Genomic DNA, 21,071 nt, shown 5'->3' with positions numbered 1-21,071 from the left:
CTCTGCGCCAACTCTGTTTTGCTTGTTCACCAGATGCTTCTCCAGCAGCACCCACAGCTCCACTTCACTTTTCTTTTCCTTGGTCCCCTTGCGGTTTCCTTTATTGTGCCGGCCTTACCTTGGTCTCACTCCATCACGGTCTTGGATACGCCTCGTCCTCGAGAGTCCTCATAATCCTAATCCTCGCTGCTTCCCATCATCTCCTGGCCACCGTCCCCATCACATCTTGGACACCGCCCCTCACCATCAACCTCCGAGACCTCAGACCACACAAAACCAAACATACCCTCTCCATCTTCCAATGCCGAAAGAAGTCAGAGCCCCGTCTCATCCTCACCGGGTCCAGCCAGTCACCCTCCCAACGCAATCGTCGGCGTCTAGCAAGGAATCACGGGGAGCGGCGCAATGGTTGCCTTCGGACGACGAGCGCCTCATGGAGGCACGGAAATCGGGCCTCAACTGGCAGCCTATTGCGGCAAGGCACTTCCCAAACAAGACACCGAACGCGTGCCGCAAACGCCACGAACGCCTCATGGAGCGGCAGAACGCCCAGGATCTGGATGGCGTCAGGCTCGAGGTGCTGGCGCGTGAATACATGAACGTCAGGAAGGAGATGTGGAGCATCCTGGCCGAGCGTGTGGGTGAAAAGTGGGCCACTGTCGAAGCCAAGGTACGTTGTTGATCCCTACTCTCTCTCTGGCGAGCATCAATGGCAGGTGGCGAGCATCAGTTGACTAACACGGTGTCTGGCAGTGCATGGAACGCGGACTGAAGAACCTCCAGGCAGCGTACCGTGCCGGGCAGCGCAAGGAGCGAGACAATTACGATGGCGATAGCGGACGAGGTAACTACTACGAAGGCGACAGCGGCATCGGATACTCGGATGCTGAGAACGAGGTAGAGGACTACTCGTCGGAGGCTGGCCCGAGCCATGGCGGAGCAGGTCATCAACAGCCGCAACCCAGCCCGACTGGTGGAGGCTTCCACACGAACCAGAGGGGCGGACCCTCGATCCAGTCAATGCTCTCTCCTGAGCCACATCCAGGCTACCACGCGCCACAGAGCTGAAGTGGCTGTGCAGTGGGGGAGGAGGGGCGTGGCGCGAGGTGCTGCCTGGCGGAACGGGCCCGTGACGACCCCGGGCTGGCGGCGGAAACGAGTCTTTTTTGTACACTGTGTCTTTCCTGTTCTTTCCTTTGCGTTTGGTTCGCTGAGCTGCACATGCTTTGTACTATTGCCTCATATACCACGGGTGGACTGGCGGACGGCCTTCTGACTTGGGCGTTACGTTTGGCGGAGGCGGCTTTGCTGATTTGGACGACGATCATTGGCTGGGTTGTGTTTTGTCGCGCACTACATACATACTGCATACTCGATAGACGGCAGGAAAGGACGATTTGACTTGCGACCTCTGTGGCCGAGCGTGCAGCGGGAGATGAGCAGGGAGCGGCCAGACTGGCAGCTTGCGTAGACCAGACGCGCCATTGCGGGCCCCTCCCGCAGCGCGGCATTGCTTCGCCGCTGCGTTCCTGGAGCTTGGCCGGGCGCGCCAAGCACTGCGCCCCCGGCAGCGTCGCAATATAGCGGTTTCGCGCTTACTTCAACCCGCCTCCCATTCGACGGCGGGGGTGGGGTGGTCGAGAAATAGGAGGGTCGCCGAGCGAAGGCCGGCCGTAAAGGGCAGCGATGACGAATGCTCCGGGTGCACACCACTGCGGCGGCCTGTTTCCCGGCAGAATCTTGTCCGCAAACCGCAGCTGTGAACCTCAGAGCAGCAACCGAACGCAGGCCAAGCGCGGGGTTATCGCTGGACTTCCGTTTCCTTGTCGTTAGCAGTGAGTCTCGCCCTTATGCTCGCGCGCGCCGCCCGCAGCAATGGCGGCGCGTCCCTGTCCGTGTTACGCGTCGCGCGGCCGTGGGACCGGCCGCGAGTGATGGCCGGCGGAGGGCCACGTTCGTCTTGCGCCTCGACCTCCCGACTCTCGACCACCACCGCGAGGCTGTTTAAGCAGCTGGTCCGCCGCCGATTCTGCCCCTCGACACCAGCCGCCGCCTCCTCTCCCGCTCGCGCCGCCTATCCCGTCCTTTCCGCTACCCTCGCCTCGTCGCCGCCGCCGCCGCCGCCAACAGCCCTCAGTTGCCCGCGCTGCTACTCCTCGCTCGTCACCACCGCCGCCGCCGCCGCCGCCAGCCCCTCCAGCGTGCGCCGCCTCCGGAGGCTGAATCCCGCCATGAGCGCGACCCAGACCCGCGAGCACATGGGCCACAGCCACGGCCATGGCCACGGCCACCACCACCACGGCACCGATCCTGCCTTGCTGCTGAGCAGCGACAAGAACGATGCTGCCGTGCGCATCACACGACTCGGCCTGCTGCTCAACGTAGTGCTTGCTGTGGGCAAGGGCTTCGCCGGCTACTACTGGAACAGCAAGAGTGCGTTTTCCCCCTACTCTCCCGCGGAGCTCCCCCTTCTTCCTACAACTGCCTGCGGCCGCCGCGGGGGTGTCGTGAGCGCACGAATTTGCCAGCGTCCCTAGACCTTTACATTGGAATCTTTCATTTGCGGACCAGGAAAAAGTTAGCTGACCAGGCGTTATGGACAACACAGTGCTCATCGGCGACGCCTTCCACTCGCTTTCGGACATGGTCTCGGACCTGATGACGCTACTGACGGTCAAATGGGCGCTGCAGCCGCCGTCGGAGCGCTACCCGACGGGCTTCGGCAAGATTGAGTGCCTGGGGAGCTTGGGCGTGTCGTCGATCCTGCTGCTGGGCGGCTTGGGCATCGGCTGGAGCGCCGTGCTCTCCCTCAGCCAGCAGTTCGCGCCCGAGCTGGCCGAAGCCCTGGCCCACTTCGATTTCCTCGGCCTCGGCCACGATCATGGCCACGATCACGGCGATCACGGGCACGGACACAGCCACAGCGCCGTCGACATGGCGGCGGCCGTGCCGCATCTGAACGCTGCGTGGCTGCTCTTTGCCTCGGCGGGTTTGAAGGAGTGGTTGGTTTATGCGAGTACGTTTTGACACCCCTCAATTCCTCTCGCAGCAGCTCTCGTTGCAGTGGGACTCTGTCCAGCATGCATGCGAAGACTACCTATGGAACAGTCGCTAACGCAAAGCCGAACAGCACGCAAGGTCGCCCGCGAAAGGAAGTCGAGCGTGCTCTTCTCCAACGCGATGCACCACCGCATCGACTCCTTCACGGCCATCCTGACGGCCTGCATCATCATGGCGTCCAACTTCGCGACCAACGCCGCCTGGCTCGACCCCGTCGGCTCGCTCATCATCACGGGCATGGTCGTCAAGGCCGGGTACGAGAACCTCTTCCAGGCCCTCAGCGAGCTCATCGACGTCTCCATCGACGACGACATCAAGTCGTCGGTCCGCCGCGCGACGTCCAAGGCCCTCGCCGACGCCGGCATGGCCTCGTCGGCCTCGTCGGCCAACGACGTCGACATCCGCAGCGTCGGCGGCCTCAAGTCCGGCCCCAACTACCTGCTCGAGCTCGAGCTCGCGGTGCCGGCCGCCTGGAGCGTCGAGCGCCTCGCCGGCGTCGAGGACCTCGTCCGCGCCCGCGTCGGCGCAAAGGTGCGCGGCGCCAAGCGCGTCAAGATCCGCTTCGTCGCCGCCGACAAGGAGCGCGACGGCCCCGACTTCTTGGACGAGTTCATCCCGAGTGATGTCAGCGCGAGGAGTAGCCCTGGTGGCGACGAGCATGGCCACGACCATGACCATGACCATGACCATGAGCACATTCACGAGCATAAGCATGAGAGCAAGTCGAATGGTGGCGTTACGAAGAGGAGGTGAGGAGGGGGAGGAGAAGGGATGAAGGAGAAGAGATGGAGATGTATGCGCAATCATTGGTCTTGGTTCTTGCTTCCATTGTTTTGGACTGAAAAAAGGAGAAAAAGAAAGAGAGAGGGAGAAAGAAGAGAGAATGATTTAAAGAAAAATACCCTGTGCTTTTCATTTTTTGCATTGCTTGTCGTCTATCATCACTGTAGAGATGTATCATCATCGTCGTCGTCATCATTTCTTGAATAGCGCGCGCCCGTTCTCAATCGGTTGGCGAAAGAAGAAAAATATCATCGATGGTTTTTTTCTTCCCCTTTCCAGTGCTTGTTTAGACGGCGGACCGACCTACGTGCGGGGGGGCAACTGGGTGGTGGGTAGGCGTTTTGTTTACGCGGAGTATAACTTTTCATCATTCTCGTTATCACCTAGAAGAAAAGGAGAAGAATGTAGAATGTAAGCATTCCTATACCTAAAAGAGGGAGCGCTTGCGTCGTATATATAAGTATATACGATGTCTACTAAGCAACCGAGATTGTGTCGTAGGTAAGTAGATAGTAGTCATTACATTTCCAAGTTGCTTTACCAGCCAGTAGAGCCGTCGCTCAAATAAAAATCGAGCTAAGTCTATATCAATCTTTCAAAGAAAGGAAACAATTTTTCTTTTCCCCCCCTCCCCTCCTCCTTCTTCTTCCTCTTCTCTTGAGAATATATAGCCAACAATCTCATCTCACTCCTACTTCTTTCTTACTTATCCTCCCCAAACCTCTTCAACACCCACTTCTCCACAGCCTCGAACCCCTTGACCGCCTCGGCATACCGTTCAAAAACACCCTCACGGTAGCCCTCAGCAATCTTCTTGACAAAATTCTCCTCGTCCCACCGCGCCTCGATGAACTCTTCGAACGTCTCGATGCCCTCTCCGTCCTTCTGCTTGTAGTTGGCGACGATCTGCTTCTGCTCCTTCTTCTCCTTCTCCTCCGCCTCCTGGTGGTTCCGCTGATGCACCTTGCGCTCGACGCCCCAGACGGCCTTGTACGCGGCGCCCAAGGCGCACGCGTTGCCGCCGATGTCGAGGCGGAAGACGCCCTCGGCGCCGCCGAGGACCTGGCCGCACAGGTCGGCGATGGCCGGGTTCTGCGAGCCGCCGCCGACGAGGTAGACGCGGCGCGGCTGCGCGGGGAGCGTCTTTCCGGCGGTCGCGGCCGACGGCTGCGGGTGCACGAGGCTGGCGCTGCGCAGCCGGAGCGACAGGAACTGCGACTCGACGATTGCGCGGGCGTCGGCGGCGGGGCCGCCCCAGCGGGGGTCGCGGTCCGAAGGGAGGGGCGTGAGGCGCGCCTGGAGCTGCTGGTTCGCGGGGGAGTGTTTCGACGACGGGTCGTAGAGGAAGCGCCAGATGCCGGCTTTGACGTTGGGGACGATCTCCGGGCGGGGGAAGTAGAGGCCGAGCTTCATGGGGGCGTCGGGACTCGATGCCGGCTGGCCCAGGACGGCCTCGGAGAGCGCCGTGGAGTTGTACTTTTCCCAGGACTTGTCGGGCTCGCTGTCGAGCGCGTTGACCGCGTCGCGGACTTGTTCGCGGGCGAGGCCGCCGTTCTTGTAGCAGAGCATGAACATGTACAGGCCGGCTGTTGTCGGGTGGTTCATGAAGTGGTACGCCGGGTCGGGCCTGTATACAGGCGTGCTCATCAAGAAGGTGGTGCTCGTTCCAAGACTGACGATGGCGTCACCCTCTCGGAGAGGGAGAGCCAGGATTGTGGCTGGGTTATCGCCCGTGGCTGGAATGACTTTGCAGTCTTTGCTGAAGCCATAGCGGGAGACGAAGTACGAGCTGACAACACCGAACGTCGCGCCACCGTCCTCGAACACAGGGCCGAGCTTTTCCCTCAAAGCAGCAACACCAGAAGCTCCACCAGCGCAGAGGGTGAGGAGGCCTTCGTGCCACTTACCCGCGTGGATATCCCACAAATTCATTCCGGTAACGTCGCTGATATCGATGGGGGCAACCTTGCCCAAGAAAACGGAGGAGATGAAGGACGACACGAGCGAAACCCGGGATGTCTTGGCGTAGTGATCCGGGTATTTCTGGCGATACCGCATGATCTGCGGACCGCTGAATCGCTTTCCAAACAGTCAGCATGCCGGCGCGAATCGAGATGGAGGAATGCAATTCGCAGCACTCACGTGGTGAGCCTTGCTCCCCGTCACGTCCGCCAGCTTCTCCGGACTCCCCAAACACTTGTCGAACTCGTCGCACTGCTTCTGCGTACTTGCATCCTGCCAGTTCGGGCTGTGCTCATGCGCAAGCACACCAAGCTCCTGCACGTCCTTCCACTTGCCATCCGCACTCTTTCCGATCAACTGCTCGGCCATCCCTCTCCCGCTGTCCATGCTTCCCATGGCCTTCTCGGCATTGGGGCCCCAGAAGACTGTCCCATGCTGCATGCCGGCGCCGGCGAGGCCCTTGACGCGGCCGAAATCCAGACCCTGGGACTGCAGGCGCGAGAGCACCAGGTCCAAGGCCTCGAGCCACATGGCGACGGGTGCGAAGATTTCATTTTCGGCCGGGTTGGTGAGCACGCCTTTCTTGATGCCGTGGTGGGCGAGGTCGGCATCGAAGTCGACGAGGGCCGAGTAGGCGAGCTTGAGGTCCGAGGATACGACGAGGCCTGGAGAATGGTAGCACGCGTCAGTGGCCCGGTTCTAGCGGAGGATTGCCTTCACAGGGGAGTTGGGATGGAGCGGTTGGAGTGTTACAAGGCGTGATTCGGCCGTGGTGCGGGGACGAGAGTATGAGTGGCGACCAATGCGCGGGGTGCCGGAATGGGGCCAAGGTGAGGGGGAGGTACATTTGCATTGCTGGGTCGACAGGTCGAAGCCCATGTACAGGTCGCCGCTCGCTGTGTCTGCCATAGCTGTAGTGGGGGGCTCTGGGGCAACACTGTGGCCACAGCAGGGAGGATCCGTGGGGGTGGGCGCCGGGATAGACCTTGGGAGCTCAGCGGCGGGTTTTATGTGACGGCGAGGAAGTGGTTGAGTAGCAGAAACAAAATGTCAGACATCAAGTCAGGATATGATGGTGGGACAATTGGACGACGAGGACGGAGACGGAAGCGGGGACGAAGAGGCTTTGGGCGTCAGGTGCGCAGGCTGCGGTCAAAAAAAGTACCCGGTGGGCGGACACGATAGCTGTGACACGGGAGTGACGTGCAAGCTCGCAGCCAGTCAGGCGTGGGGCAGCGGCCGGGGTTCAGAGCTGCTGCTCTCGCTTATCAGCCCTGTCCGTGCCTGGCCCTTTAGCCGGCCCCAGAATAACGACCGCCTCCCCAATAGCATGCTCTGCCGACTCTGCGTTTTATCCGGCGGCAGGGCCAAACCGAGTTCCTGGTTCAGGAGCCTGCAAAACTCCCTCCTATCGTGGCCTAGGCTGTGGTGTTGAGAGCCGCCACGCAACAGAGTGGCGGTGTAAAGTCATTGCCGCGCCCTGCAGCGGTCCTGGCCCGCGTCAGCGGCATCCACCGCCTGCTCCATCCGCCCGCCGGGACCTTCACATCGTGGGCTCCACACTCGGCTATTGGCTGGCGCGGCGTGATCGTCCCTCGACCGTGTTCCGCGTGTGTCCGTCGCTTTCTACCTGTCACGTACACTGTGTACGTCAGGCTTCTAGGCGCAGGAAGAGTAACATCACAATCACATCGTGCTCTGCGGATCCTCATTGAATAGACCAATGGAAAGCCACAAGCAGCTTACGAAAAACACGCAACCCCTTGTTGTCGCTCAATGCATGACCGCCGGCGGACGTGTATTGAAACCACTGGATAGGGAAGACAAGCACTAGCATCCTTAGAAGGTGATACAAAGCCCCACATCCGGGCCCAGTTGCAGCAAAAATAAGCAAGGGCATATGCCCTATCGGGTAACTTGCACCTTCTCCACCCAACTCTAGTAGCCCAAGAACTTCGGTGTGTAGGCAGTAGAAGCCTCAGATAACCTTTCAACTGCCTTGACTCGTAGTCAGGTACACAGTACATGCTGGTCCCACTTCCCAGATGTCTCCACCTGCATGTAAGCCCCGCATGCCGTAGATCGGTAACGCATACCCACTTAACCGTCAGGAACAGGCTTAAGATCAATCGCGTACGAGCTCTGTTCTCCTAGTATTGGATGTAGGTAGTTCACTCTCTTGCTGGGATGGTTCTGTTCACAGACATGTCGCGCTGATAGACGCTTCACGCGATATTGACCGCCTTGCTTAAGCATGTATTCAACATTAAATTGTGAAGGAGAGTAGATCTGCCTCGTCTCTCTTCGAAGAGCGTCGTGGAGTCTCATTTTCAGGCCGAGATCAAAACGCCAATGCCCTCATCACGAGGACTGGAAATCCGGGTATACCACCACCACTACCACAAACGAAAAAGGCGGAAATTATTGACATGGAAAGAGAGCCTCCAGGGCCCTCTGAAATTATTTACGATTGCCTCAACGGCAAATCACCGCTTCCATTCCGAGAGCTGTACGACCTTGTCCTCGACGGTACCGGATACGGTGCCGGTGCCGGCAAGGGAGGACTGGGGGAGGTCGTGTGGACCGGCGACACGGGGGACTGAGGGTAGTTCTGCATCTCCCATTGTTGCCTGCTCCAGTCAACCTGACCGTCCGGCCCATAGTGCGTCGTTGGCGCAGATGGTACCGGTTGGATCGGTTGCGGGCTTGACGGACCGCCATAGTTCTGCTGCCACTGCGCGTATGCTCCACCGGGGGTAAATGGAGAGCGCGGCGGATACGTTGCGCTGGGCGGGCCGTAGGGCGTAGGCTGGGCGGGCGTAGGCTGGGCGGCGTACGGCGAGGTAGGCGCGAAGCCTGGTGACAACGCATGTCCCTGTTGGGCCCAGTATTGCTCATTGGTCATCTGAAGTTGTTGCTGGTGGATGGATGCAGCTTCAGCGGCGAGCTCGGCTTTCATCGCCTCGAACTTGGACTTGCGCTCGGCCTTGACTTGAACTCTTTCGGCGTGTTGCTCTCGTTGGGCTTTGGTGGGAATCATCGAATGGATGGCAAGGATGAAGAAGATGCTGAACAGGACACTGTTGGCGTTGCTGCGTTAGCAGGTGCAGTAGATGGCAAGAAGGAGGGTAATGGCTTACATCATCAGGCAGGTGAGCACGAAAACGCTCTTTGCTTGCAGACAGTACCCCTTCAGTTTCGACGAGGTAGCCACACTGCAGCTCCTGCCGATGTACCAGGGAAGGCCGGTCGAGGGGCGTCTCGGGTCAATGGTGTCCTTGCCGGACTGGCCATATGCACTGTACGCATACAGGGCGATCTCGAGCGCATGTATGAGAAGTGAAATGATAGGATAGAACACATGCATGATGAACATGGGGATTTTGGTGAGCATGATGAACATGGAAAGCACCGAAATAACGAGGTTCCATGAGGTAATGCTATCACCAAGCACTGTCAGCTTGCGTACTAAATAAAGGGACGCTGACGGCATGGCTGTCTGAAGCTAGGGAGCGGGGAATACGAACAATTGGCTCCAAATGAGCGGTGTTTTCACAGGTTTGTAGTTCGCCATGGCGTATAGGATCGTGTTCGGGGCGCTGTTGTAGCCCAAGTCGCCGCCCTCCTGCCATAGCTTCTCGCGGTACAGGTTTGGATTCGCGATACCGAAGAGGGTGAGCACGGGAACGGTCAAGGCGAATTCGAGAAGGAGCAGGCCCAGCATGAGCTTGCGGGTGCGCCACGTGCGCGAGATGAAGAAGCCGCCCATGGTGTCGTTGGCTGTGGATGCTGCACTTTGCCGCCGTCGAGGGGTTCTGGAGGAAACTGAAACGGACTCCTGTCGATAAGCTGCAGGAACAGCTGTCGGGGGCGGAGGATCTGCCGCAGGAACGCAGTCTGCGCCGAGCTGTTTCGAGATGGAGGTTGCGTCGCCGAGAGCCAGCCGGCGGCGGAGAGACGAGCGCTGGAGCTGGAGGGCACAGCGCGATGTGCGTGGGAGAGGCCGAGGGAAGAGAGCTCAGTCAGTTGGAGCGACTCGGGCGGCGCAGGGCTTTTGGCGGATATCATCTGCAGGTCAGGCGGCGGCCAGCGCGCAGGCTGTCGGGGCCTTGCGCAATCACTGCCGAGGCGCGGCCTGTGAGAGCGCGGCGTGCAACGCGGGCGAGGCAAGAACGTGCATTTGCGCCCTCGTTGGCTGCGGCGGGGATGCGCGGTGATGATGGCGCTTACGGGCCTGCCAATGGGAGACGCGGCCGCCCCGGAGCACACGCCCCGCTGTGATCCGGCTAGCCGCTTCAACGCCTGGGTTCGGCGGCTACACGCACGCGAGAAGCTTTGCACCACCCGCTCAAGCTGTGCATCGTGAAGCTTGCGCCCCCGATCCCGCCGATTCGAGCCTGCGCTGCTCGCGACCATCACCCGGCGATCTGCCCATGCCCGCGTCAGCATTCTCAGCACTTGCCGCTCAGCCGCCTGCCGTGCCCCGCAACTTCGGAGAAAGGCTCCAGACGCGCCCAATTGCTCACAAGCACCAGATCACCACGCCTAAGCGAGTTTCTTGCTGGCGCCCGACTAATGCACCTCTCTCTTAATAAGCCTGCGCGTGCTCCCGTCCTAATCTTCCCAATTTTGGTTACCCTAGCGCTCTGTTTCTCCGGCCGACTGCCCAGTAACATCGTCTTTTACCACCACTTCTCACAGAGCACTCGATCGGCGCCTAGCCCCTGCTGTCCACGCAAAAAACCTACCAACTCATCCGTCATCTGCGGTGGACCACATACGTAACATACCGTTTGTCCTCCCTGTGCATCTCCCAGGGCCTCAAGTATGTCTTTCGGAGTCAGACGTCGGTAATTCAATGAGACTGTTGCGTCTTCCAATCGCGCCTCCGGAAAGCTGTGCCCGCTTCCACCTGCTCCGCCTGTCAAAAAGAATCTCAACTTCAAACGATCCCGTCTGTTTGAGGCCATGTGCATTAACCGATCAGCGAAAAGCACTTTGCCATCCGTAACTTTGGTGGTGTAGATGAACTCCACCGACCGGGGCATGCTGTGCGTGTGGTGCAGGTGCGATATAATGGAAATCAAAGGGCTGTCCATCACTGTCAGCTTCTGGGGCCTTCGAAAGCAAGAACGGGCGACCTACTTGATTCCCACGCCTCCGGCGATGAAAACAGCCTTCTGGATATCTTGACCAGATTTTGCAAAGGGCGGCGGAGGCCATACGAAGCTACCACCCACTCGAACCTCAATGGCCGAACCAAGAATCTCGGACTCGGGCCGCCAGAGCCACGCTGCCGGTGCGTTTGGGCTTTTCTGGACTGCCAGCTCCAGATAAGGACGGACCGTCGCATTCTCCTGCTCAACCGGACTTGGATCGATATTCAGAGCTGAATCGGAGGCGGTGGCTGGTGGAGTAGCATGTACCGGTGATGAGGTAATAGTGAATCCTCCGGCTTGCTCAACTCCCGGTAGATAGACATCAAGCCATTGACCGGGGAGGAACTATCTGGCACGATTCGCATTAGCACGTGCTTGAGAGCGATTCGATGCCTCTTGGGGCGTTTTGTATCTGACAATATTGCAAGGCACTATGCCTATGAGGCATTCATGCTGCACGCGCAGGGACCGCTCACCTTGACTCCGTTACCTGAGGCACGTAGCTTGAACAGCCGGGTGGTGGCATTTATTTCGTCGATTTTAGCAAGGCGGAGAGAATGCAGATTCGGGTCACGAGGCTCGTTGGCGGTACGATTGACGTGTGGAATGCTGTTAACTTCTCTCGTCATCTTGGATGCCGATGAAAATGACGCTCGGGGAACAGCTCTGGTGTTTGAGGCGTGCTGACGCGCAGGCAGCTCAAGTGTAGAAGGTCGTGAGAGAAGGACAAGGCTGTGGCGACCAAAGAGAGATCTAGAATTAAGCATAACAATGTCAATCGAGGGCGTAGAGAAGCTGGATTGGGTGCATCGTCCGGATTTCGTCTTCAGGAGGGCGGCCTGCAGGGACACAGCAGACGCAACACTTTCTTGTGGAATGATGGCGAAACGTGGTGTTGAAGACAGGCCGGGAGTGCGGGGACGCAGGCTATCGATAAAGAAATGATGCCTCAGGCATTATCAACTGGACGATTCCTCAGGCACTACAGCGAAGGAGCACCGGTAGGTCTGGTGAGCTTAAAGGTATCCATTCAACTCCCACATCTACACGGCCCTGTCTAGTGTGTAAGTATGTCGCTCATCAGTTATGTCTAGGCATGCTAACATGTAAAACCTACATGAGTGCGAGCTGGCTTCTTGACTTTAGATCCGATAGCTGCGATAGGTATCGGCTCTTGAAAGGACATTGGGTACTTCACAGTGCAACAACATCCTACAACCATGAGCAAGTATGCATCCTTTAGGAGAAGTAATACAGCCTTCTACCTGGTATAGTGAAGAAGCACATGTCCCAGCAAATCACCCGCACTCATACGTGGTTCAGAGCAACAGCGAATTGCAGAACTTTGTAATAAGTTTGCTGCCGAAACCCATTTGTTGAAAGCCCCGCCGCGCTACTGAGGCATCCAACGAATCAGACGGTAGAGGCTGACGGAAGCGGGCCGTTTGCATTTTGCCTAGGGTCACGACGTTCAAAGATGGCGTTGACAGGATCGCGGACGATGGTGGGCGGGGGCACGGAGGCTAGCCCATAACGTTGTACTGTGCTTATCGATAACCGAGGGTCGCGCGTTCACATGAAACTGAACAACACAGCTTCGTCATCGCTCCACCAACTTAGCTTTCCAACTCACCCGCCCCGCAGTCACCTATCCCTGTTCTCTCCAAAGTTTGCTCACCATGGCTTCGTTTACCACCGAAGAGGGTACGCACACCACAGAAGATGCCGCTAAGCTATACACAAAGACCTGGAAGGTATGGATGCCGCTAGCTGTAACAGGTCGCAGCTGACACTTGCTTCTGTAAGCCCACAGGCGACGTGAAGGCACGTCTTGTCTTCGTTCATGGCTTCAGCGACCACTGTGAGCTCCGGCGCCTCCCCCGTTTACGGTCAACCGCGCACTGACCTCGCGCAGGCAACGCTTACGGCGCTCTTTTCCCCACCCTGGCTTCCAAGGGCATAATCGTCCATACCTTTGACCAGCGCGGTTGGGGAATGTCTGTGAAGAATCTGGCCCAGCGCGGTCTCACCGGCCAAACCCCCGTCGTGCTCGGAGACATCGCCTCGTTCATTACCGCGCTTCCAAAGCATCCGGCGCCGCTCTTCCTCATGGGCCATTCCATGGGTGGGGCTGAAGTCTTGCACTTCGCAGCAACTGGCCCTCCCGCAGTACTACGTACAATCCGTGGCTTCCTCGCTGAATCCCCCTTCATTGCGCTTGCGCCGGCCTCCCGACCGTACAAGATCACGGTGTTGCTGGGCCAAATGGCAGCCAAGGTCGCGCCGCATAAGCAGATGGTGAACAAGCTGGACGAGAAGTTGCTGAGCAGAGACCCGGAAGTCCAAAAGGAATATGTCGAAGACCAGCTTTGCCATGACACTGGAACACTGGAAGGTCTCGCCGGAATGCTGGATCGCGCAGGGACGCTAGAACGAGGAGAGGTGCGGATATTGGAAGGAGCCGGCGAGGGTGGAAAGACAAGGGTATGGGTCGGTCACGGCACAGCAGACGGGGTGACAGAGTTTGGTCCGGTGAAAAAGATATTTGACGAGTGGAAGGTGCAGGATAAGGAGTTCAAGGCCTACGAAGGATGGTTCCACAAGTGTGAGTTACGGGTTCCCTGCGTCTTCTCTTCGTGTTGCTAATGGTGCAGTGCACGCGGAACCGGGCAATGACAAACACACGTTTGCAAATGACGTTGCCAGCTGGATATTGGCACGGTCTGGGAACTTGAGTCAACTTCAGGAGGTAGGAACGAGGTCGAGGCTTTGATTGAGCAGCCGTGTTGGTTTTCTGTTCTCTGGTAGAGAGGATAATGATCTCTTGGCAATTTGAACGATCTGGACGGAGGAAGCGTCCGAGCTATGGCGAATGCTGGCGCAGTGGAAGCGATCTGGCTGAAGCCCTGGCCGAGGATGCTGGTTATTTCGACGCGAAGGGCTGTATATTCGCCATCCCTTAGCATGCAGATCGAGAATGATACGCGGGATCATCCCCAGCTCTTGCCTAGATCTCCATGAAAGCAGACCAGCTGCAAACGCACTGCAGCTGCAATGCCACAATGCTCTCGAAGTAAACTTGCGAAGCTGCAAGCGGTCCGCGCAGCACTCGTACATGTGATGCATCTCTTGATGTCCATGGTGTGGTCGTGGAGTGGATGTTTGAGGAATACGAAGAAAAGTCCAGACGGCAGGCGATCGGCGTCCGTGCAGGTGAAATTTGCATGACGACTTCTCCCGCCCGTTGAAAGGCAAACGGAAGGCCCGTGTGGCTAACAAAGTGGCCCGAAACACAGCCTATCGTCTCAGGATTCGCAGGAGCTGCCATGAGCGGCGCAGGGATGGGAAAGCGGACGTGGGCGAGCAGCGCAGCGGCTGGCTGGCGCGCTCGGACTCGATGACGGGTTGGCCCGCGCGCCGGCCGGCGGAATCTTTGCTTCTGCTGAAATTCGTCTACTGCCACCCGCACGCCTTCCATCTCCAACACACCCGCACAACCACACCAACCTCCAAACCCGCGACTTTCCGCGCCCGCCTTCATCTCAGCGCTGCCTTGCCGCCACTTGCAAGCCCTCTTCTCGCGCGCTCCACCCCCACACCCTCTCCCTCTCCCGCTTGAGCGTCGCTGCGCATCTCCATCCAAATTAGCCACCGCACGCGCGATTGATAGGTTCGCCAACACGCCCGCTGCATCGCGCGCGCAGCTCTCGGTGACGACGTGCCGCTGACTTTTGGCAGATTTTACAAGTCATCGCCTCACTTGAACACTTAAAACATCCACAACTGCTGCCCTCCACTCTCGCGACACTCCCATTCTGCTACATTACCAATCGGCAAAATGGCAACTGAGCAGGCACCAATGTCCATTAACGGCGTCTATGCCGCCCACCAGGGCCAGGCATACGACCAAAATTATGCCGCGCACAGTGCCAACGCCGCCGCCTACAGCGCCGGCCACCAAAACACCTCCACCCCCCAGTCCACCAGCTCTAACAGCGCTGCCGAGATCCCCAAGGATGAGGTTGGCTGGTACTTTGTTGAGCAGTACTACACTACTCTTAGCCGGACGCCTGAGAAGCTCTTCGTATGTGTTTGCTCCTCCCCCCACGAACATTGGCGCTGACAGCAATAGCTCTTCTACAACAAGCGTTCGCAATTCGTTTCCGGCGTTGAGGAGGAGAAGGTCGACGTTTCCGTTGGACAGAAGGTATGCATCAGAGCTGCTTGAAAGGAAGGTTATACGGGGTGCTGACGATGAATAGGCGATCAACGACCGCATAAAGGAGCTGGACTTCAAGGACTGCAAGGTCCGCGTTACCAATGTCGACTCTCAGGGTTCCGACGCCAACATTGTCATCCAAGTCATCGGCGAGATCTCCAACAAGAACCAGCCCCACCGCAAGTTCGCTCAGACCTTCGTCCTTGCTGGTCAGACCAACGGCTACTTCGTCCTGAACGACATCTTCAGGTACGTCAAGGAAGAGGAGGAGGAGGTCGTTGAGGAGGAGGCTGCTCAGGACACCACTGCTGCCCCTACTGGCTACGAAGAGCCCTCCCCGAGCGTTCAGGAGCCCGTTGCCGAGGCTCCCGCGCACGAGATTGTTGCCAACGAGGAGGAGGCCGCTGAGGTCGACAACAAGCTCGAGGAGATTCAGAAGGAGGAGACCCAACGCCCCGTTTCCCCGCCCCCCGCTCAGGCCAATGGCACTCCTGTTCCCGAGGCTGCTGAGGTCGTCGAGGCTGAGGAAGCCCCCGTCGCCGCCGTCAGTGCCCCCGAGGTCCCCACCACCGAGCAGGCTGCCGCCGAGGTTGCTGAGGAGGAGGCTGCTCAGCCCGAGAAGCCTGAGGATCCCGCTCCTACTCCTGCTCCCGAACCTGCCAAGGCCGCCCCCGCCCCCGCTCCCGCTGCTCCGTCCAAGCCGATGAGCTGGGCTATGAAGGCTGCATCTGCCAACAAGTCTGTTGCTCCTGCTGTCCCCGCTGTTCCGGCTGTCCCCGCCCAGGCCGCCGCCCCTAAAGCCGCCTCTTCTCAGGGCAAGCCTGCTGCCGCGCCTGCCGCCCCCGCCGCTGCCGCGCCTGCTGCCGCTAGCTCCGCCGATGCTCCTGCGGATACGCAGCAGGATGGCTGGCAGACTGCTGAGCACACCAAGCGCCAGTCTCGCATCCAGAGCCAGCCCACCGAGCCCACCTCTGTCCGTGCCTACATCAAGAACGTCTATGAGAACATGGACGCCGATGTGCTGAAGGCTACTCTCTCCAAGTTCGACAAGATCACCTACTTCGACATCAGCAGGCCCAAGGTAAGTTTGATTCCGAAGCCTAGGCTAGGGCTCCACTGCTAATGAAATGGACAGAATGCTGCGTTCGTTGAGTTCGCGACCCAGGACGGCTTCAACGCTGCCGTCGCTGCCAACCCCCACACCATCAACGGCCAGACCATCTTCGTCGAGGAGCGCCGCCAGCCGGGCGGGCAGTTCCAGCGCTACCCTTCGCGCGGCGGGTCCATCAGCCGCGGGCGCGGTGGCGCCGATCGCCCCGGCCAGGGCCGTGGTGGCTTTAGCAAGGAGGGCGGTCGTGGCGGCTTCGCTCCCCGTGGAAGGGGCGGTGCTTCGGGCCCCCGTCGCGGCGGCAACGCGGCTGCCTAAAGCATTCATTTCCCGGACTCGAATTCTCTCACGTGATTTTTTTCTTTTTGAGTGTATCAATTTCCTGTTCTTTTGACTCGACGAATCCTCGGTGGTCACGAATTATGCCTCAGGCTTCTCTCTTGTATTCTAGGGCTCTTCGCGGAAAAGCTGATCTGATTCGGGTAACGGAAAAGTATGGGTTTCATGCACGAGTCGTTGCTTTTTTCTACCTAGCATAGCGATTTTGCTTTTCACATCTCCTTTCCTTCGTTTCCTTTGGGAAAAGCGCGACTTGGCTTAGAAGGCCTCCCGCTTCGTGCGTCACCGCTCATGCGGTGTGGGGGAGGTAATGGCTGTATTGGGTCCCAGTGGTGGTTGATAGACGTGCTGGAAGCGATGTACGGCTTCTTGAACTGGCAGGGCGGCGATGTAGGTTAGATTCGGGAGCAATTTGTATGTATAGCTGCTCAGCGAATAGCGACACAAAAGTACCAAAAGCCTTGCTCCTACTCGCGGCACGTTTCAAACAGACGACGCAGACGGGTCTGATCACAGCCGTGTCGCGCGAGCGGGATCCCGGCTGGGGGTATCGCTAGCGCGTTAGGCAGTCGCCGGCGCACCTGACACGCTTCACCTCGCGCCGCTCACTCCAGATCAGACTATCTGCAAACCACCTCCCCTTTCACCTTGTCGCAGCCCGCCTGCAGCCTCCCGCCGCGCCATCTCCTTTTCCGTGCAGGATTACGAGTTTCGGCGTCGTTATCTACCCACCGCCACCCAGCTATAGCTCCCTCGTGGCCCCTGCGCAGCGGCGGGGTACCGCGAGATCGTCATCTCCATTCGGCCAGCCCATTGTGCTCCCCCTCGACGAATGCCCGACCACCACCTGCGACCTGCTATATAGTCCACGCCTCTCCGCCGCGGATGATACCACAGCGCGTCCCCAGCGAACTAGCGACATTACCATCATGAGGCCTCCAGCCGGCGGCGACGCTGCCGCACCACCGCACTCCTCGTCCCGCCTCGCCCGCAAGTCGAGCAGTGGCGCCGATCACGCCTCCAACCCTGCGCCTCCAGTCGCCACGGGCCCGACCGGCCCCACGAGCTTCTTCCTGTGCAGCGAGGACGAGGTGCAGCAGAGCGTGCACGCGGCCAGCAAATACGATAGCAGCAGGGAAAGCACCTATGGCGTCCAAAGCCTCGATGATGCTCTCGGCGCTGCTTTCGGCGATAAGGGATCCCGCGACCAGGCAGACAAGAGCACTTCCCCAAAGCCGCGCTGCAGAGCCGACCAGGCCAAGAGGTGGTCCAAAGAGGTCGCGCAGGTCCAGAAGGAGTTGCAGGACGTCATGAGTGGCGCGTCGCGGCCTCAAGCCCCCGTTCGCAACCTGTCCGCGGGCACGCTCTCGTCACAGCCCCCGCCCCTGCCTCTTACCCCGGTGCAATTCGAGCTTAGCTCCGGTCCCGCCTCCGATCTCCCGAGCACCCCCAAGAGCGTCAGCTTGAAGAGCTTCAGGCTGTCGGACGAGGAGAGCCAGGCTGATGAGGCCGTCAGTCAAGCCATTGTGACGAGCGATGAAGAGGACGACGGTCTTGCAGAAAAGGAGCAGGTCGGAGACACTGTGCCACAGCTGGTCATGCCCAGCATTCAAATGCCAAAGAGGCGACCCTTCACAGAGAAAGGAAAGACCATGGGGAGGTTGAAGGTGCTGATTGCTGGAGAGCCAGGCGAGTCCTTTGCGGCGCTGATCATTTGAGGCTTGGCTAACTGATCTCAGGCGTGGGTAAGACCTCCCTCATCAGATCGATAGTGCAGCTCTGCGAAGATATCGTACATGTCGATCCTCTTGCTGCTAGTCCTTCAATCTTTCAATCTTCAGACTTCCAGAAGGGCAAGTCAAGGCGCAAGAAGCAGCGCGCATCGGGCACAACGAGCATCACGGAGGTTTACGCCAGCACGCGTACCTATCCAACATGGTGGTCGGATAAGTTAGATATCGAAGACAATCGCACGTTACGGAGGCGGAAGAGCATGGGTGACTCGGTGCTTGAGCGCAATCTGTGCTTTATCGACACTCCAGGCATCGATTCGACCAGCAACTTGCGAGTGGATCCGATTGTTCAGTACATCGAATCATTGCTTCAACGCAACGCATCGCTTACGGCTATGAGCGATAGTGACCTCCTCGGCATGCTTAGCGGCAACGGTGGAGTTCATGTCGATGTCGTATTTTATATGCTGAAGCCTTCCGATGGTGAGCCGACATCAAGAATAATATATGCACAACATGCTGACTCCCGCAGATGCTGGACTTTCGCGAAGCATTGAACACATCCGCCGCCTTTCTTCTTTGACGAACGTTATACCTCTCATTTCTCACTCAGATACCCGCGATGAAGAAAAGATCTCATCCCTAAAGACTACTGTACTTCAGCGCCTCCAAGCGGAGGGCGTGCGTCCATTCCTCTTCGGCAAGAGTATGGAAGAGGCTATCAATGTCGCCCGAACCTCTTTCGACAACACTGCTTTCCCAGACTCGAACCCTTTCTTTGAAACACCAAAAGTGGTCTTCACTCCTGGTCCCTTCGCAATCACCTCCGCCTCAGCATCCGATAACGAGATCATGGATGCTTCACTGCTCATGTCTCCGGATTACATCCAACCACTTGTTCCTTCAGAGCTTGCCGCTCTCGTCAACCAAGTGTTCAATCAAGACACAATATCGTGGCTGCGGCATTCCGCAGCTAAGAAATTCCTGCGTTGGCGTAATGAGCGCATACACGGTGAAAGCCTTACCATGCATGGGTTCGGACTAAACACTGGCGCTGCACCGCAATTGATATCCAATGCTGCACACTACACTGGCAGGTCCTTCTCGTATCAACCATCTGCTGCTTCCTCTATCCTGTCATCTCCACCGCCCAGCCAGGTCCTCATCCCGCGACCAGGAACCGGCAGCACCGCGAACACGCCATTCTCGCCGCTCGCATCATACACCCACATATCACCCGCTTCTCCCAGCAGCACGCCCGGCGGCAACAACTTCGCCATCACCCGCCTCAACGAGCAAAACTATCGCGAAGAGCGGATGGCACAGGCCCGGCTCGCCAAGTGGGCCGCAGACCTCCAGCGCAGCCTCCAGAACGAGCGCCGTCGCTTCGAAGAACTGGAGCAGGAGAAGCGGACGCGCTGGCTCCTCGACCAGGTGGGCAGAGAGGTCCTGGACGGCCGCATCATCCCAGCCGAGGACCTCCAGCCCACGCAACACGACCCGGCTCTTTGGTCGCTGACGCGCCAGACGGATCTGCACGAGCGCTTGCAACGGGAGTCGCGATGGTCGTCGGCCAAGGGAGGAGGTGGTGTGAAGTTGGATCCACGCGATCCTCTGGGCCTGTGCGATTGGAGCGACGACATGAAGAGGGGAGGCTTGATCGTCGTGCAGGTTCTCGGCGGCGTGGGCGTGCTGGGCGCGGTGGTGGTGGCGGTTTGGCAGTGGAGGAGCCAGGGGAGCGGCGGTGGGTTTTTGGCTGGCTGGCTGGGTGCGAGCGATTGAGCTGGCTCGCGGGCAGACCGGCAAAGCGGTCGGTTTCTTGGATTACAGGGGCGGGATTGCTTTGATGATTTGAGATGATGGTGGTATACGTCTTTATGACGAGGCGATCATGGGTCCGAGACACGTTCACTTTTCCTTTTTATTGCGGTGGGGGCTTTTCTTTCTTTAGGTAAATGGGGAGAGGCGTCAGCCAACGCGATGGGATGGGTACGATGGCTGGAGGGTCGAACAGACTTATGCGGGCCGGCGGGCTACGGAACAAATGACTGGCTGGCTGGCATGACAACAATACTCTTGCATGATATACCCGGGGTGGGCGAAAGAAATGGGCCTGCGCGGGTTAAGGAACAGATGATGACGGGGGCGAAGTACTTGCAAACCTTTTTTGCTATTAGCTATCGCTAGCTCGCTCGAGGTTCATTCATGTAGGCGGAGTTAGGAGCTTATCTCTTTTTCCTTCTGGTTCTTTTTTTTTTTTGACTCTTCCCTTTCTCATCCTCTCTCTCTCTCTCTCTTTTGCCTTGAGAGTCGAACCGACTGTTAAGCGCAACTCGCATATCACAGATTTTCAACCCCCGTCCACCACTTTCGTCCTCACGTCCATCGTGCTCGAACTAAGTCAGCTTTGCGTGCATGCATATATCATCGTCATTCTCATCATCATCACTACACTACTGCTCTGGCGTATCTGTTTGTAGCAGGCAGCAGGGAGGGGTCTCGCCATTTTTTCTTCTCTTTCTTTATCATGCGCTTTTTCTTTACCCGGCTAAGTAGGTAGGGTGGTAGCGATGCGGTCGGTGTGCGTGCGTGGTGAGAAGAGGGAAAGGAAAGGAATCGGAGTTTACAACAATATCCATGATTTGCATCGTCACAGTTCCCAGGTTCCCCACGGTGTTGTAAATCAGCAGCGCTTGCGCCCCCCCCCC

At 58.4% G+C, this 21,071-nt stretch overlaps 8 protein-coding genes across 8 annotated transcripts; 5 read left to right on the top strand and 3 right to left on the bottom strand.

The window, feature by feature from the left end:
• Nucleotides 1-301: 301 nt before the first annotated feature.
• BKCO1_840008 (myb family transcription factor) lies at nucleotides 302-1,068 on the top strand (the record flags this gene model as incomplete). The annotated part of the gene is made up of 2 exons (XM_020279573.1): nucleotides 302-670; nucleotides 754-1,068. The coding sequence occupies 2 exons, from the start codon at nucleotides 302-304 to the stop codon at nucleotides 1,066-1,068; spliced, it is 684 nt and encodes a 227-aa protein (XP_020125595.1).
• Nucleotides 1,069-1,850: 782 nt separating this feature from the next.
• BKCO1_840007 (cation efflux family protein) lies at nucleotides 1,851-3,813 on the top strand (the record flags this gene model as incomplete). Its single annotated transcript, XM_020279572.1, has 3 exons — nucleotides 1,851-2,433; nucleotides 2,609-3,016; nucleotides 3,131-3,813. The coding sequence occupies 3 exons, from the start codon at nucleotides 1,851-1,853 to the stop codon at nucleotides 3,811-3,813; spliced, it is 1,674 nt and encodes a 557-aa protein (XP_020125598.1).
• Nucleotides 3,814-4,545: 732 nt separating this feature from the next.
• Nucleotides 4,546-6,714, bottom strand: BKCO1_840006 (d-xylulose kinase; the record flags this gene model as incomplete). Its single annotated transcript, XM_020279571.1, has 3 exons — nucleotides 4,546-5,922; nucleotides 5,986-6,470; nucleotides 6,651-6,714. 3 exons carry the CDS (start codon nucleotides 6,712-6,714, stop codon nucleotides 4,546-4,548), a joined length of 1,926 nt encoding a protein of 641 aa, XP_020125597.1.
• A 1,555-nt stretch (nucleotides 6,715-8,269) lies between these two features.
• On the bottom strand, nucleotides 8,270-9,574 carry BKCO1_840005 (uncharacterized protein; the record flags this gene model as incomplete). Its single annotated transcript, XM_020279570.1, has 3 exons — nucleotides 8,270-8,885; nucleotides 8,946-9,245; nucleotides 9,333-9,574. 3 exons carry the CDS (start codon nucleotides 9,572-9,574, stop codon nucleotides 8,270-8,272), a joined length of 1,158 nt encoding a protein of 385 aa, XP_020125599.1.
• Nucleotides 9,575-10,487: 913 nt separating this feature from the next.
• On the bottom strand, nucleotides 10,488-11,593 carry BKCO1_840004 (oxidoreductase nad-binding domain-containing protein 1; the record flags this gene model as incomplete). Its single annotated transcript, XM_020279569.1, has 4 exons — nucleotides 10,488-10,532; nucleotides 10,596-10,896; nucleotides 10,951-11,309; nucleotides 11,441-11,593. 4 exons carry the CDS (start codon nucleotides 11,591-11,593, stop codon nucleotides 10,488-10,490), a joined length of 858 nt encoding a protein of 285 aa, XP_020125594.1.
• A 1,050-nt stretch (nucleotides 11,594-12,643) lies between these two features.
• Nucleotides 12,644-13,737, top strand: BKCO1_840003 (alpha beta-hydrolase; the record flags this gene model as incomplete). Its single annotated transcript, XM_020279562.1, has 4 exons — nucleotides 12,644-12,718; nucleotides 12,771-12,825; nucleotides 12,880-13,569; nucleotides 13,619-13,737. The coding sequence occupies 4 exons, from the start codon at nucleotides 12,644-12,646 to the stop codon at nucleotides 13,735-13,737; spliced, it is 939 nt and encodes a 312-aa protein (XP_020125596.1).
• A 1,065-nt stretch (nucleotides 13,738-14,802) lies between these two features.
• Nucleotides 14,803-16,609, top strand: BKCO1_840002 (ntf2 and rrm domain-containing protein; the record flags this gene model as incomplete). Its single annotated transcript, XM_020279551.1, has 4 exons — nucleotides 14,803-15,048; nucleotides 15,097-15,171; nucleotides 15,227-16,264; nucleotides 16,319-16,609. The coding sequence occupies 4 exons, from the start codon at nucleotides 14,803-14,805 to the stop codon at nucleotides 16,607-16,609; spliced, it is 1,650 nt and encodes a 549-aa protein (XP_020125575.1).
• A 950-nt stretch (nucleotides 16,610-17,559) lies between these two features.
• Nucleotides 17,560-20,145, top strand: BKCO1_840001 (cell division protein gtp binding protein; the record flags this gene model as incomplete). Its single annotated transcript, XM_020279540.1, has 3 exons — nucleotides 17,560-18,323; nucleotides 18,395-18,846; nucleotides 18,896-20,145. 3 exons carry the CDS (start codon nucleotides 17,560-17,562, stop codon nucleotides 20,143-20,145), a joined length of 2,466 nt encoding a protein of 821 aa, XP_020125593.1.
• Between the last annotated feature and the right edge of the window lie 926 nt (nucleotides 20,146-21,071).

Source organism: Diplodia corticola (assembly GCF_001883845.1).
Source record: "Diplodia corticola strain CBS 112549 chromosome Unknown scaffold84, whole genome shotgun sequence".
In the NCBI taxonomy this organism is placed as follows: domain Eukaryota; kingdom Fungi; phylum Ascomycota; class Dothideomycetes; order Botryosphaeriales; family Botryosphaeriaceae; genus Diplodia; species Diplodia corticola.
Note: the sequence above shows the minus strand (reverse complement) of the source record. Positions and strands in the feature narration are given on the sequence as shown.